We start from the raw sequence: 12,982 nt of genomic DNA on the forward strand, positions 1-12,982 counted from the left end.
AAACTAAACAAAATATTAATCAGTTGTCTTATCCCTAAACTCTTCAAAGAATTTTTTTTTTATTACTTCCACACACTGGGCATGTTGAGGATGTTTTGTTGAACTGAGAGGTACTTAAATAGCACTATTCTACTTATTCTGAGCAATCACAGCGCTTTCTACTACACTTCTTATTCACCCAATATAACACCTACAATGCTTTTATGTATTCCTAAGCCCTTTTTGTCTAACATTCACACAAACTCCCACTCCAATAGATGGGCGACAATCTTGCCCAAGCATACTTTGACATGGACTGAACAACAGGGGATTGAGTCGCTAACCTCAGCATGCACTACCACCTGACCCACAGCCCCTCGCAGTGTTCCCTCTTTTCAGCAGACTTGGTTTATATAGATTCAGTCATATTTATGTTTACAATATACTACAGCATGTACTGATTCCTTAAGTCTGACTTCAATAAGTACTAAATGGGAGTTAAATTGTGTGTTTAAAGGGACTGTGGTGAATGGCAGTGGTGTATGTGACTGTACAAAGGAACATTTTGTAGTGCATAATAATACATTCCAGGATGTTTACAGTACCTCGGGCAGCAGAATTCCTTCTTCAGCATGTATTCTGCCTGAAATAGTCTTTTTATTCCATGACAAAGAAATGCAGGGTGAGGAAGAGTAACAGTGGTGGTGGTGTCTGGCAAATGAAGTGAGGTGGATGGAACTCATAGGCAGGTCACCCCACATACCAGAGGCTCTGCGTCAGTGCAGAACATTGAAACAGGAGGAGCTGTGGAGCTGTTTCAGGCCCATCCTGGCACGCTTGTGTCTGGGCTGACCTAGTTCACTGGAAAACTTTCTGTCCCTCCTTCTCTTTCCCTCCTTCTCTCTCGCTCTCTCATCCTTTACAATGGGAGGAAATACCTCAGTTCCTCCTCGTCACGCTGGACCTTCTTGTGTGTGAATGTGCAGTGAGAGGAGAAGGAGGGCGGGTGGGGAAATGTGTGAGTCATATTTTGGGAGAGGTAGCCGTGCCGTTGAAGGAGGAGGGACAACAAGCGAGAGAGGGAGTGTTTAAGTGTGTGTCTATATATATGTAAGAGAGAGGGGGCCAGTCAGAAGCAGTGAGAACAGTGCACAGGCATTTCCTGTTTTTCCCTGGCCTGCGGCGCTGGAGGGGTGGGGGTGGGTGGGGTGGATTGGTGAGGGGAGGGGCATGTGGCAGTGCTGTTGGGGTATAATGGGCAGGTTACAGTGAGGAATTCACGTGGTGAGCGTCTGAGACTGTCATTAGGTGTGGGCTAGACATTCAGACAGGAGTGTGGGGAATGAAAGTATTTAAGAAGTTGTGGTCTTACATGAGTTTTTTCAAGCTTGCACATTTCATGCATTCATGTTTTTGGTCAGTGAAGGTTTTAGCCAAAGCGCTGATGTGGGGAACGGTAGGGAAGTTGGAGCAGAATCTTTGGTCTTGTAATTTGTGCATTGAATCATAATGAAGAAATGGGATTTTGCCTATTACATTTCTCTATTTAATCTTAACTACGTAATCCACAGGCCAGTGTGAGTTCTGAAGTCCATGCTTATGGTCTGGTACTGTTAAGTTCAAATAAAGCAGGAACTTCTCAAAATTAACTTTCCTTGTATCACAAAAAGAAAAAAAAGAACAACAAACATTTGTCGTGCATCCCAGATCCACATTCATTCGTAATAATGTGAAGTTATAAATAATTTTTTCCCCCCTTTTTTTTTTTCTGGCAATGTCCTGATAGTGATCAAGCAGAGTTTTGGTGAACATTTCAGTTTACTACATTTTGAGAGCAGAAACAAAAACTTTTGTACAAATTTTAAACCCATTTCCACCAAGACTGAGACTTTGGATATCATTGCACATTCTCTGCTATGTAATCTTGAAATGTCCTCCTCAGGGTCCATGGTTTGCTAATCCTGGAGGAAGTAACAGCATGCCCAGTCGTACCCACAGTTCCGTGCAGAGGACACGTTCCCTACCAGTTCACACCACACCACAAACCGTGGTCACGTTCCAACAAGCTGGTAAGTAATGCCGGGACACACTTACATTTACTTTAACTAATTACAATACTAACATTTGCTTTAACACCTTGGAACTGGCAGGAATGCCGGCTCATTAATTCATCTGCATTGATGGCGCTGACATCAGCGTGGTATCTGCTGACAGTGGGGCAGCTAGAAGAAGTCACACTTCAGGGATGGGCTGAATAAAGTAGAATCCCCCAACTAAATTATATGTGTGTTAGAACAAGACAAAGCTACATAACCATCTTCAGGCTTTGAACATGCCAGCTAAGTGGTGAATGTTGGCCTTTATGCAGTCGTAGATCTAAACAGCTGTACATGCAGCCTGTTAGATTTGTTTTTCTAGCCATTTCCTACTTTTTATTTATTTATTTTCCCCACAGTGTTGCTGCTGCTCAGGACTTTCTGGAACTTTGCCATCTATGCCTATGCTGTTTGTTTTTTGTTTTTTTGTTTTTTTAAATGATGCTATTACCGTCTTCATTTAAACATCATACTGTTGCCAAGCAAATCAACACTCAGTTATTTATGCCACAAACCAGCAGATTATATGTATGAGCAGGAGAGCAGAACAAGAGCTAACATCTCAGCAGAAGTTCGGGCAGGTTCCTCTGTATAGGCATTTGTCTGACTCCAGACCTCATAGGCTGTTGAAGAGGGGACACGCATCTCTTGTTTTTCCCTCATGGGGTATCAGAGGTTACTAGAATATAAAACTGAGTGAGAAACTAAGTAATTTTTTCCTTGAGCATCGAATATTATGGGTTTCACAAAAACACTGCTGCATGAAAGACCCTGGATCTCATCATTACCACTCACTGTTTTCAGATGCTTCCTGGCAAACAGAACCAAATTTAAGAGGGGCAAGGAAGGAGGGGCGGCACTTGCTGCATTTATTAACAGCAAATGGTGCCACCCTGGTCACATTACCATGAAGGATCATTTCTGCAGCCCACTTATTGAAGTGTTAGTAGCAGAGTTGCATTATATTACATACCCAAGCAGTTTGTATGCTATTTTGCTGGTTGATTACATTTCTCCTTTCACATGCTTGTCAAACATGGCTTATATCATCAAGTCTGTTACTGTAAGACTACCCTCTGCACCTGTGTACTTTCCTCATGACTTCTGGGGACTGAAATGAAGTGACTTTGTTCCAATTTCACTCAGTTTGTGGACTTCGCTACCAAGGGACACGGGTCCCTGCTCTGTGCTGACATTAAGGCTTGCAGCTCTCAAGGCAAAACCTGGTCCGCCATCAGCCCAGGCACAGACCAATGCTTTCACTTGGCACAGCTGAGACTGTGAAGAAGTGGTCTGAAGGCCCATATGTTTCTTTGGCAAAATTGTTTTTAATGCACGACCATAGCTGGACTGGCCATCGGGCGTACCGGGAATTTGCCCGCTGGGTCGATGGTGATTTATTTTTTTTTTGGTTTTATGGGCCGATGATTTATTTATTTTCTTTCATGTAATGGTATAAACAATGAGAGGTGGTGGATTGGCCAGATGCTGGCCGATGTGTAAAAATAACTCAGTTGTTTGGTGGTGGCTATGGCGGAGCTTCCACAGAGGCCAGCAGGTGGATGAGGGAAAGGGGAGGCAGGAGAAGAGACCCGAAGCAGCCGCCAGTCCGAGTGTCAGGTGAACTAAACTTCAGGTAAGAAGTTATGACCTGCAGTCTATCTGGGTCAGATATAAACCAAGTTTAGTTGTAGTTTATTTTCGTTGTGCTGACTTTTTACAGTCAGTTACAGTAATTCGTACTGCGTACTAGCTAGCATGATGGAGTTTCTACAGCTGGGTGGGTGCTATGATGTTACTGATAGTGAACTTTATTTTATTCATAAGGTTAGATAGTAGAGTTGCCAACTGTCCCGTTAAAAAACTGAATCGTCCCGTATTCAGGGAAAATATTACGCGTTTCGTATTGAGCTGAAAAACTGTTTGTCCCGGACTTCAGCTAGAATGAAAAAAGACACAAAGCTGGAGTTATTCTGTGTCTTTACACTGCAGCTGCCTCTTCTCCTCTCATTCTCTCCCCTCCCTCTCCTGTTGCTACTTCAATCATGAAACTGATCAATGATCAGCTGATTGGCTTTTCTCTCTTGTTTGTTTATCGTCCACTTTGCGCCAGAAAGAGGAAACCAGCAGATGTCGCGTTAAACAACAGCAGCACGTTTAAGCTTGATCAGCTGTTGTTAGAATTTATTTAATATTAATTTCTAGTATCAGCTGATGTTTGCTGGAGCCACAGCTGTAAAAGCTGCTGGTCATGATACCGGTTTGGATATCTAGTGAGAGGGAAACATGAAGACGAAACCAGGAGATGTCCTAACTGAATCATCAGAGCTGAACAGGTGATGGAGAAACAGGTTTACCTTTTAGGTGACATGAATGAGTTGAAGGGAAGTTATGAACTGTTTCTGAGAGACAAATAACACCAGGATCCTTTTCTAAGCAGCTGACAGCTGGTAACTGTGCAGGGGCGGCTCTAGCAAAGTTTTGCCAGGGGGCCAGGTAGGGCATTAACATGAGAATAACTTTCTTATTCTCATTTAAAATGTCTTGCTTTTAATAAATAATTATCTGAATCTTACAACCAAAGTTTTTATCTGATGTAAAATGTTGGTATATGTATGATTTCATACATATACCAACAAGACAGTGTGCATCACTGTCACAACAGCGTTTGTTTTCATTCAAAGGCTTTATGGCTTTTCCTATAATACATGGTGGGCCGGTCTCTAGTCAAAATGCCCGGGCCAATTTTTTTGTCCCAGTCCAGCCCTGGGTACAACACGCAATGAGTTAATCTGAGAGGGTGCATTAAAAAATAAATGGCCGGGCCAGCGGTGCACATTGCAAATTAGCTCGCATAGACACATTAGTTGTGCCGCTTCTTAATGACGGTATCTTAGCTAACAACCCCAACTATCAGATTCAACTTGTAATTGGCTAAAAATCACTTAGCCTACCGGTGAGAGCGACATTGCTAGCTGGCAGTTATTTCAAGCAATGTTGACACTTCAAATGCTTCAGGAGCTCTCCGCTCAGCGCAGCATCAGCACCGCGGAAATACACTGATACATCCGTAGACTCAAGACAGAATTCACAATGCGTTTTTGGGACTTTCAGGTGTATGGACCAATGTTTTCTTTTCTGATCAAACCAGAAAGCTTTAATGAGCAGCTGGATTTGTCTCGCATTAACTGGCTGAGTTAATGCGACATTGAAATGCAGCTGATAGAAATGAAAACCTCGACTCTGTGGGGGTCAAAGTTTGCAGAACTAAGAACGTAGCTGGAATCCACAGCTGTGAGTGTTCATGGAGCTTGCATTTTCACCTGCTGGACATCACTACCTGACAAGTTTAACTGTCTTCAGAAAATTGCATCAAAAATCATCAAAAAGGTTGCCGACCCCTAGTGTATGCCATCTTCTTGTGGACACCTCTGTCGTTGTACAAACTATCCGCTGTTTTCTGAACTATCCCTGGGTTACCAAACACATCAAGAAACTCCTGAGTGAGACAAATAGGGTATTTTGTTCAACTCCAAATTCATCCAATAAAATGATGCTCCTAACACCTCAAACCCTCAGTGCCCCTCAGCTGTGTGTCATACCCCAGCACTGCTTTAACCTAAGTTAACAATCTGAGCTGGGACCTGAAGGCCCGCCTGTAATGTCCATGTGTGCACCAGTCACTGTAACCACGGGAGCCAAGCAAAGTGACCTGTAGTAGCCTCTGCTGATTGCTACTTGTCACTAACAGTGGACAGTAAAAGGAACGGCCATGGCTAAGCTTTAAAAGCACTATCCAAGTACAGAGTATTTACCATTTCTATGGACAAGCTGTGACAGAAATATCCCTATTTTAGAATGAAGAGGAAAAACTGATTTTAAAAAGACCAAAGGAGAGGAGCGAAATTAGGTGGAGGGAGAAGTTGAGGCTATGTGAGAGAGGAAGAGATGGAGGCTGGGAGGGAGGAAAGAGTCAAAGGAGTCTCACAATGAGGCTCTTTGTGCAGTGAGTCCGGGGCTCCCTGGCCTGCTTTCCATCCCTCTCTCACTCATTTACTTTCTTTCTTAGATTTCTTTCTTTTCCTCTCTCTCTGTTTTCCCCTCCTCCCCCCTTCTCTCCATCTTTGACAACTCTGCAGAGTCATGCACACATAAGTTGCTCTCAAGGGTGATTAAAGCTGTGTCTGGCCAGGGTAACTGATGTGAAAGGCTATACGTCCCTCACCCCTCCAACCACACACTGTCTGATGTGCCTTTCTCTTTACCGACATTTGAATAAGGTTCCTCATTAAATGACAAAAAAGTGGTGGAGGATAAGGAAACAAGTGTATGTTAGATGATTGGATGTTTTTATTTTTTCTTGTTTCCAGCGTGTGTTTGTGTAGCTGTAAGTTTGTACACAGGGGGGTTGGTGGGGTGTGGGGGAAGAAGGGGTGATGGTAGGGATTTGGACCCTATAAATAGCCCAGTGCAAACTACTGGGCCTAACTCTGTCTCTCTTTCCACAAGAGATTTTCCACTGCCCAGTCTGTGTTGGAGACTCAGCTAGCCTCTTAAGCCCCAAGGGGTTTCTGAGCTTCCTGCTCGAAAATGCAATGCCCAAATTTAATTGATTATTTCTCTGCAATTACAAACTCTGTGCTTATAATCTTGGTATCAAAATAAAGCTAACACTTGTGAAATTTCATCAGAGGTGTAAATATTGAAGCAGATATTACTGTGTCAAAGTTACTGAGACTGGAACACAGAAAAAGTAAGTAGATTTTATCCTCGCCTAATTTATTTATTTATTTATTTTTAGCATATAACTCTTTTAAAAATATGCCTCAGTTCACAATTCATTCCAGAAATTCAGTAACCAACATATAAACATCATCTATGCAAAGATTTATGTTTCTACAGTGAAACAGTGGAAAAATTACAGCACTGTCAATACATGAATATCCACACGTTGTACAAAAAATGTCCAATTTTGGCACACAATTGGACATCATGCCAGTTGAATTTTTTTTTTTTTTTTTTTTTTTTTTTTTTAGGTATTTAAGAGCAGAAATGAATTAATTTTATTAACAGGCCTAAAAATGCTTTTTTTTTTAAAATATATTTGTGAAGAATTAACCACACATTTACATGGCAATGGCCCTTTTCTGCCGTGCGCATGGTGCGTTTAATAGACCCTGTCACTACCCGATCTGTACCGGAAACCCGATCAGTACCCCGCATGCGCAAATCTTACGTCACTTCCTCTCTTTGCCAACATTGCGACATTCAATATATTTGAATGATACGGTTAGCGCCCAGTCAGTGTTGCCAACTTAGCGACTTTGTCGCTATATTTAGCGAGTTTTCAGACCCCTTAGCGACAAAGATGTGAAAGCGCGTATCGCTTTTACTCTCAACAAGCAGTGGGTGCTGTAACGGAGTCAGTTCTTCTTTTACTCTTTTACTCTTATGCTGTTTTGTGGATCACAAGGTTTAAAACTACTTATAAACACACAAAGTAACTCTACCAGAGTGCCTATTTCGGGTCACTTTTGCCAGTCCAAGCCCGGGTAAAGGAGCAGGGTTGGAATTGTGACATTAAAACAAACATTAATTGCTAAAAGAAATTTAATTTGTAGTTCTAAATAAACTCTAAATGCATTTAAGATGTTTTTTACTCACTTTATGTCTCTTCCACAATGTTATTTCTCTCTCCAACAACAATAGGTTACAATTAGATTAGCATGACCAATTATGCAAATTAGGCGATGACGTCATTTAGCGACTTTTAGGACAACCAATAGCGATTTTTCCTTACTGAGGAGTTGGCAACACTGCGCCCAGTTAGCTCCTAGCATTTTTTAACAGCTCTGCCTCCTTTTCGACTACCGGGACAATGGATAATCCATATCCGCAACAAATTTTTGCTTTTCTCCTCAACAGAGAGCATTCCCCGATTGAACAACGGCGCCGTAAAATAAGAAGAATGGTGCCTAATGACAGGGTTAATAATACAGACTTTATAATATGTCACGTGAAGATTCAGCAGCCAGATGAAGTGTTTACTGGCAATTGACAGTGATAGCGGACATTATCATCACTTTTCCAACAATCCTCTCCACACAGACCAGCATAAACACACTCGATTATCACTAAATCAAATTTAACACACGTATGTAATGACGCTAATTCAGTTTACAATAGGGTTCATTCGCTCAGTCAGCAGGTGGCGGTATCCTCGTACACTGGGGAGTACACTGCCATTAAATGAACAGAAGAAGAAGAAAACCCCTGCACATGCGTGGTACGCATCAGGTAGACCCGATTTGTACGGTCCGACTTTGCACATGCGCAGTAAGGCTCGGGAGTCCCGATCTGTCACTATCTTTTTATTTTTTTGTTTTTGTCTACATTATATTAAATGTTTTGTTATCGGAAACATTTTAAGAGATACTTGTTATTCTTAACATCTTAACAGGTACTCTGACCTGTAACTATCGTAAAATGCTTCGACCGGAGGTAGACACCTTTCGCGCATGCGGGGTACCGATCGGGTTTCCGGTACGGATCGGGTAGTGACAGACCCTGTGCACGAGAAAATGCTAACTTCCTGGTTTGAGACCGGATGTAGGGTTGTACATTCCCGGTAGCTTTACTTTGCAGTCAATCGCTACTGCGAAGATATGCTCCAAAATCATGTCCAAAACTCAAAAACGGAAAGATCGCGTTAAATTACAAAGAGCAGAAGGTGGGAACACTCACCACTGTTGTCATAAAAAAAATGTAATGATCAATTTTGACGTTTAAACAGTTTAGATCGATCAGTTGTTTACATCACTCAAGGAAAGCAGAGCTGCATTACAAAATCAGAAGACACATCGTCCACATTCAGAAGCACATCTCTGTATAGTGACTGGTCTTATGATTTAAACAGGCAAATGTTCAACATTCAAACTACAGGTGAAGAATAGTCAAACTAGATGTCTCCTCGTTATGTCGATATCAGCTAGTCAGGTACACACCCACACAGCATGTTAACAAACTGTGGAAAAAAAAGCCACACAAAAAATTAATGATTGCTGGTAAGGGTTTCTATACATTAGCATTTACGAAGGGTATGTTGTGACTTACCTTCAAAATTACAGTGGTCCCTCGCGGTTCACCTTTCACCTCACTGTTTCGCAGATTTTGTAGTGCATCACATTGTGTCCTGCGTCCTGATCGGCTGCAGACGATCTCCTCCGTCACGTCTCTCCTGTACAGTACAGAATCGCTGCATCGATCGCTAGCAGTGTGACTTTGAAGTGCAGTACTGTATGTCGACCATGTCAACAAAACGTTTTGCACCGTCAAAAAATAAAATTGGCTACTTGATTTCACTTATCGCTGGTTATTTTTAGAACATAACACCCGCGATAAACAAGGGACCGCTGTTTACAGATACTGAGAAATATAACATTTGAATCTTTCTCTTTTGCTCTGAGGCGCAGGGGAAACATATCGACAAGTCGATGAACATCATTTACAGATATGTTGGGTAAATGCCCAAGACATCTATAGAAATGTAAATCGCCGCTTGATTCATTAATTTGCTTAACTTGTTTTGGACCATAAACAAGGCGCTAATAGGACACCGGAAACAAAGCTCCCCACAGGTGTTTCCACACCGGAAGTAGCATATGCTATTGGCTTCTGGCCCTTCAAAGTTACAGCCGCTCAGAGTTTAGTTTCTTTTGGTCAATTTGCATGATTGACACCTCATTTTAATCGTTTGAGCCAAACGATAACAATGTAACAATGCCACAGTAACAATGCCACGTTCACGTCACTTCAACCAATCAGACGTTGCAAGGCCAAAAACCACGTCGGCCCGAATTTACTGCATATGACGTCTGTCCAGTCACATGTCTGTAGGTGGGTCTAAAATGGAGGTTGTCAAAGGAAAACAGCTGTGATGCGGCTAGTTAGGCGTGGTAACTGCTGATAATCACGTGGCTACCGGCGAAAGTAACTGAGGAAATCGGGATGGTAAGCCAATTTCTGTCTTATAGAATTTGCGCCGCTGTGTGGGTTTTTTTGTGGTCTTCTTTGGCGGCTCATTCAGTGAATTTTGGTCAGAGTGTGGTGAAACTTGGTGTTTGGAGTCAGTAATAGCTCTGGAAGATAACTAGCCTTTCGTTAGCCGGTTATATGAAGTCTGAAGAATTTCTTGTTCGGTTTCGTTTGTTTAGGGGACGTCTGCACATTTACGTAACTGCTCGTTTAATCATGGTTTGTTTTCGGTGTGTTTGGTGGTTGTAGAAATGGTTTATATGACATTTTAGCTGAGATTCTGAGGTTTCTGTGGATACCACACATGTCTGGACTTATATTTCTCACCCCGTGTTATAACCGATTAAACCTGATCTCCTCCTTTTTGCTCCCGGTACTGGGGGCATGGGGCTTAAGTGGCTAGGGACTAAATGGTTTGAAGTGGTTGCTAGGTTCCTATTTAGGCTGCTAGACACAAAATTTGCTAATACACAGGCCCTTGGGTTAGCATGCTAAATCTGCAACATATCTGTTTTTTTTGTTTTGTTTTGTTTTTTTAATAAATTGCTTCCTTCAGGAAGTCAAGTTGTCATCTGTTTGTGCTCGATGTTTTCACTGTTGTTCTTGATTTCAATATGTTTTTGTATCTGCACAGATCTTCAGTTACCAGTGACAGAGCCAGACATCAATAATCGCCTTGAGTCTTTGTGTTTGAGTATGACCGAACACGCCTTGGGAGGTATGTTTTTCACCGATCCTCATATTTAACTGTAAAATACAATGCTGTGATATGAAAAGCTTAGTTTGGCTGAGGACAACAAGAAGAGCCTTTTATAAAGAAGTGCTCTAATAAGCTGCATAATCAATAATATAACGTTGCCCAATGAAAGCTGTGAAATTTCCAGCGCAGCATTGTGAGCTTTAAGGGAAGGTTTAAAGTGGATTGTAGTTGGTGGATGCAGTGGCTGTCAAAGTTCCCTGTTTCTCCTGTGATCTAAAGAAGCGCTTAATGAATCCAATCACAAATTTTCACGAAAGACATTTTAAGCGGCTCAGTTAGCTGAAGTTGTTATTTTCTTACTATGTTCAGGTCATGTTCTGTTTTTGACACAGGAAGCAGTAATCAGTAACCTGTTTGTGTGCAATATTATCTATTCTGTTTCTGTCATGTGAGAATTGGAACAAATAGTAAGCAGCACACTTTTGCTCTTTCTCAGATTCTATCAAAGTCAGATAGCTGGTGTCTTACTATGGCTTGATCTCCTCAATTGATTTTAACATTGATGTAGGACCTGATTGACCCTTCCCAACACTGTTGGCTTTTAGAGCTTTAGATTTTGACTCCAGACTTGTTGGAACACAACAAGGATTTTTCAGATGCTTTTGATTTTGAAGTTTAAATCTGGCAAGATAGGTCCAAAAAATGCTAAGCTGGGAAACTGACAGCGACTCTGCAGTAAAGTCAAGTTCATTTAAGACGAGGGAGATAAATGGAATAACCACAGTATTTACAAAAAAAAACAAGTTTTAGCAGCAGCTTTCGCCAGTATATTATTAGATATGAGCTGCTGAGCAACTTGGAGCGATGTGACTTTTTGATCCAACTCATTGATTCCCGAACTGTGGGCCACAGCCTCCTAGTGGCCTGCTGAAGTAACACAGCTGTGCTAGAAAATGTTGTTTACCATAAATTCTTATTTTTTATAAAGGTTTCAACATTTTAAAATTAAAAAAAAATAGGACTACATAATTAATAAATAAACAACATTTAGTTTTAGTGAGTTGGCAGTCTGAAATTCAGGGATGGCTGATCGAATCAATCAATACTGTAGTTTAGCATGCCAGAGTGTTGCTGTAAACATTATTTTTAATTGATGCCTAATAATACATGTAAACGCATAATCTAACGATATGAACAGCTTTAAAAAAAAATGTTTATAATGATGTGGCGCTTTAAATGCTGATCTTAAAAAAAAAAAAAAAAAAAAAAAAAAGCCATGTCTTGTACATTAAATGAGCTTGTAAATGTGTCAGTACTGTACAGGACTGTAGTGGATGAGACCTTAATCAAGTCAGACTGTTGTTGACCTGGTTGTGGAAACTATACTCGTATGTACAGTGAGTTTTAGTCTCGTGGCCAAAACTCAGCTGAAGTGAAGACAGTGCTTCTCAGTCCTCAGCACAGAACGATGAACAAGTGTTGCTTTATGCTGCCGTATGTGTGTGTATGTTTATGTATAGCAGAACTGGGCATAGCAAAAAAAACGAGTGCATCGACCTTTAAAAGATAATAAATAAATAAATAAAAATGCCCTGTATATCAGAATTTTTACCTTTTTTTTTTTTTTTTTTTTTTTTTTGTTTTCTGAAACATAACTTGGTAACTTAACTCAAACCACAGTAAGTGACCTAAAATGTTTGATGGCATATAGAAAAATATGCTGACTTCTGGCACACAGATGGCCTTTTTAGACAGCCTGGACTAAAATGAACTTTGATTAAACTGCTTCTCGACAAGTGTTCCTTCTCAATTTGTCATGATGTATATTCCCAAACTGCACAAAGTAAAATTGGACTAAAAAAAATGCAAAAGTGTACACACTTCCATCAAGCTGCTTAAGCCAGTGTTACTTTAACAAGCCCAGGCTTAAAGGCCTTTGGGTCAATTATAAAACAAAATTCAAGGATAGCTTAACCGTCATAGTTTTGTTTAATGCAGTATATTCTCCCCTTTGCGACACTATTAAACAGCAGCATGCGAGGACATTAGCCCTAACCCTTTTTCTCCTTTTCTTTTTTTCTTCTCGTGGAATTAGAAATCTCCACTGGTGTGCAGCTTGATAACGTTTTCTTCCTCAGCCAAACCAGCAGCAGCAGGTGTCAGACTGTTGTTT

General features: G+C 41.1%; 1 protein-coding gene across 3 annotated transcripts in view; it reads left to right on the top strand.

Annotated features, from left to right (window-relative positions):
- samd4a (sterile alpha motif domain containing 4A) overlaps positions 1-12,982 on the top strand; it is a 75,789-nt gene that overhangs the window by 48,474 nt on the left and 14,333 nt on the right. For all 3 annotated transcript variants that reach the window (XM_085460977.1, XM_085460975.1, XM_085460978.1), the window contains 2 exons: positions 1,922-2,048; positions 10,744-10,827. In XM_085460977.1, coding sequence (XP_085317103.1) covers positions 1,922-2,048; positions 10,744-10,827 — 211 coding nt within the window. The remainder of the gene's footprint in view (positions 1-1,921; positions 2,049-10,743; positions 10,828-12,982) is intronic.

The sequence above is a fragment of the Copadichromis virginalis genome, linkage group LG1 (genome assembly GCF_057382275.1).
Source record: "Copadichromis virginalis isolate Kocher_CV1m ecotype Utaka linkage group LG1, C_Virginalis_male_GT1.1, whole genome shotgun sequence".
In the NCBI taxonomy this organism is placed as follows: domain Eukaryota; kingdom Metazoa; phylum Chordata; class Actinopteri; order Cichliformes; family Cichlidae; genus Copadichromis; species Copadichromis virginalis.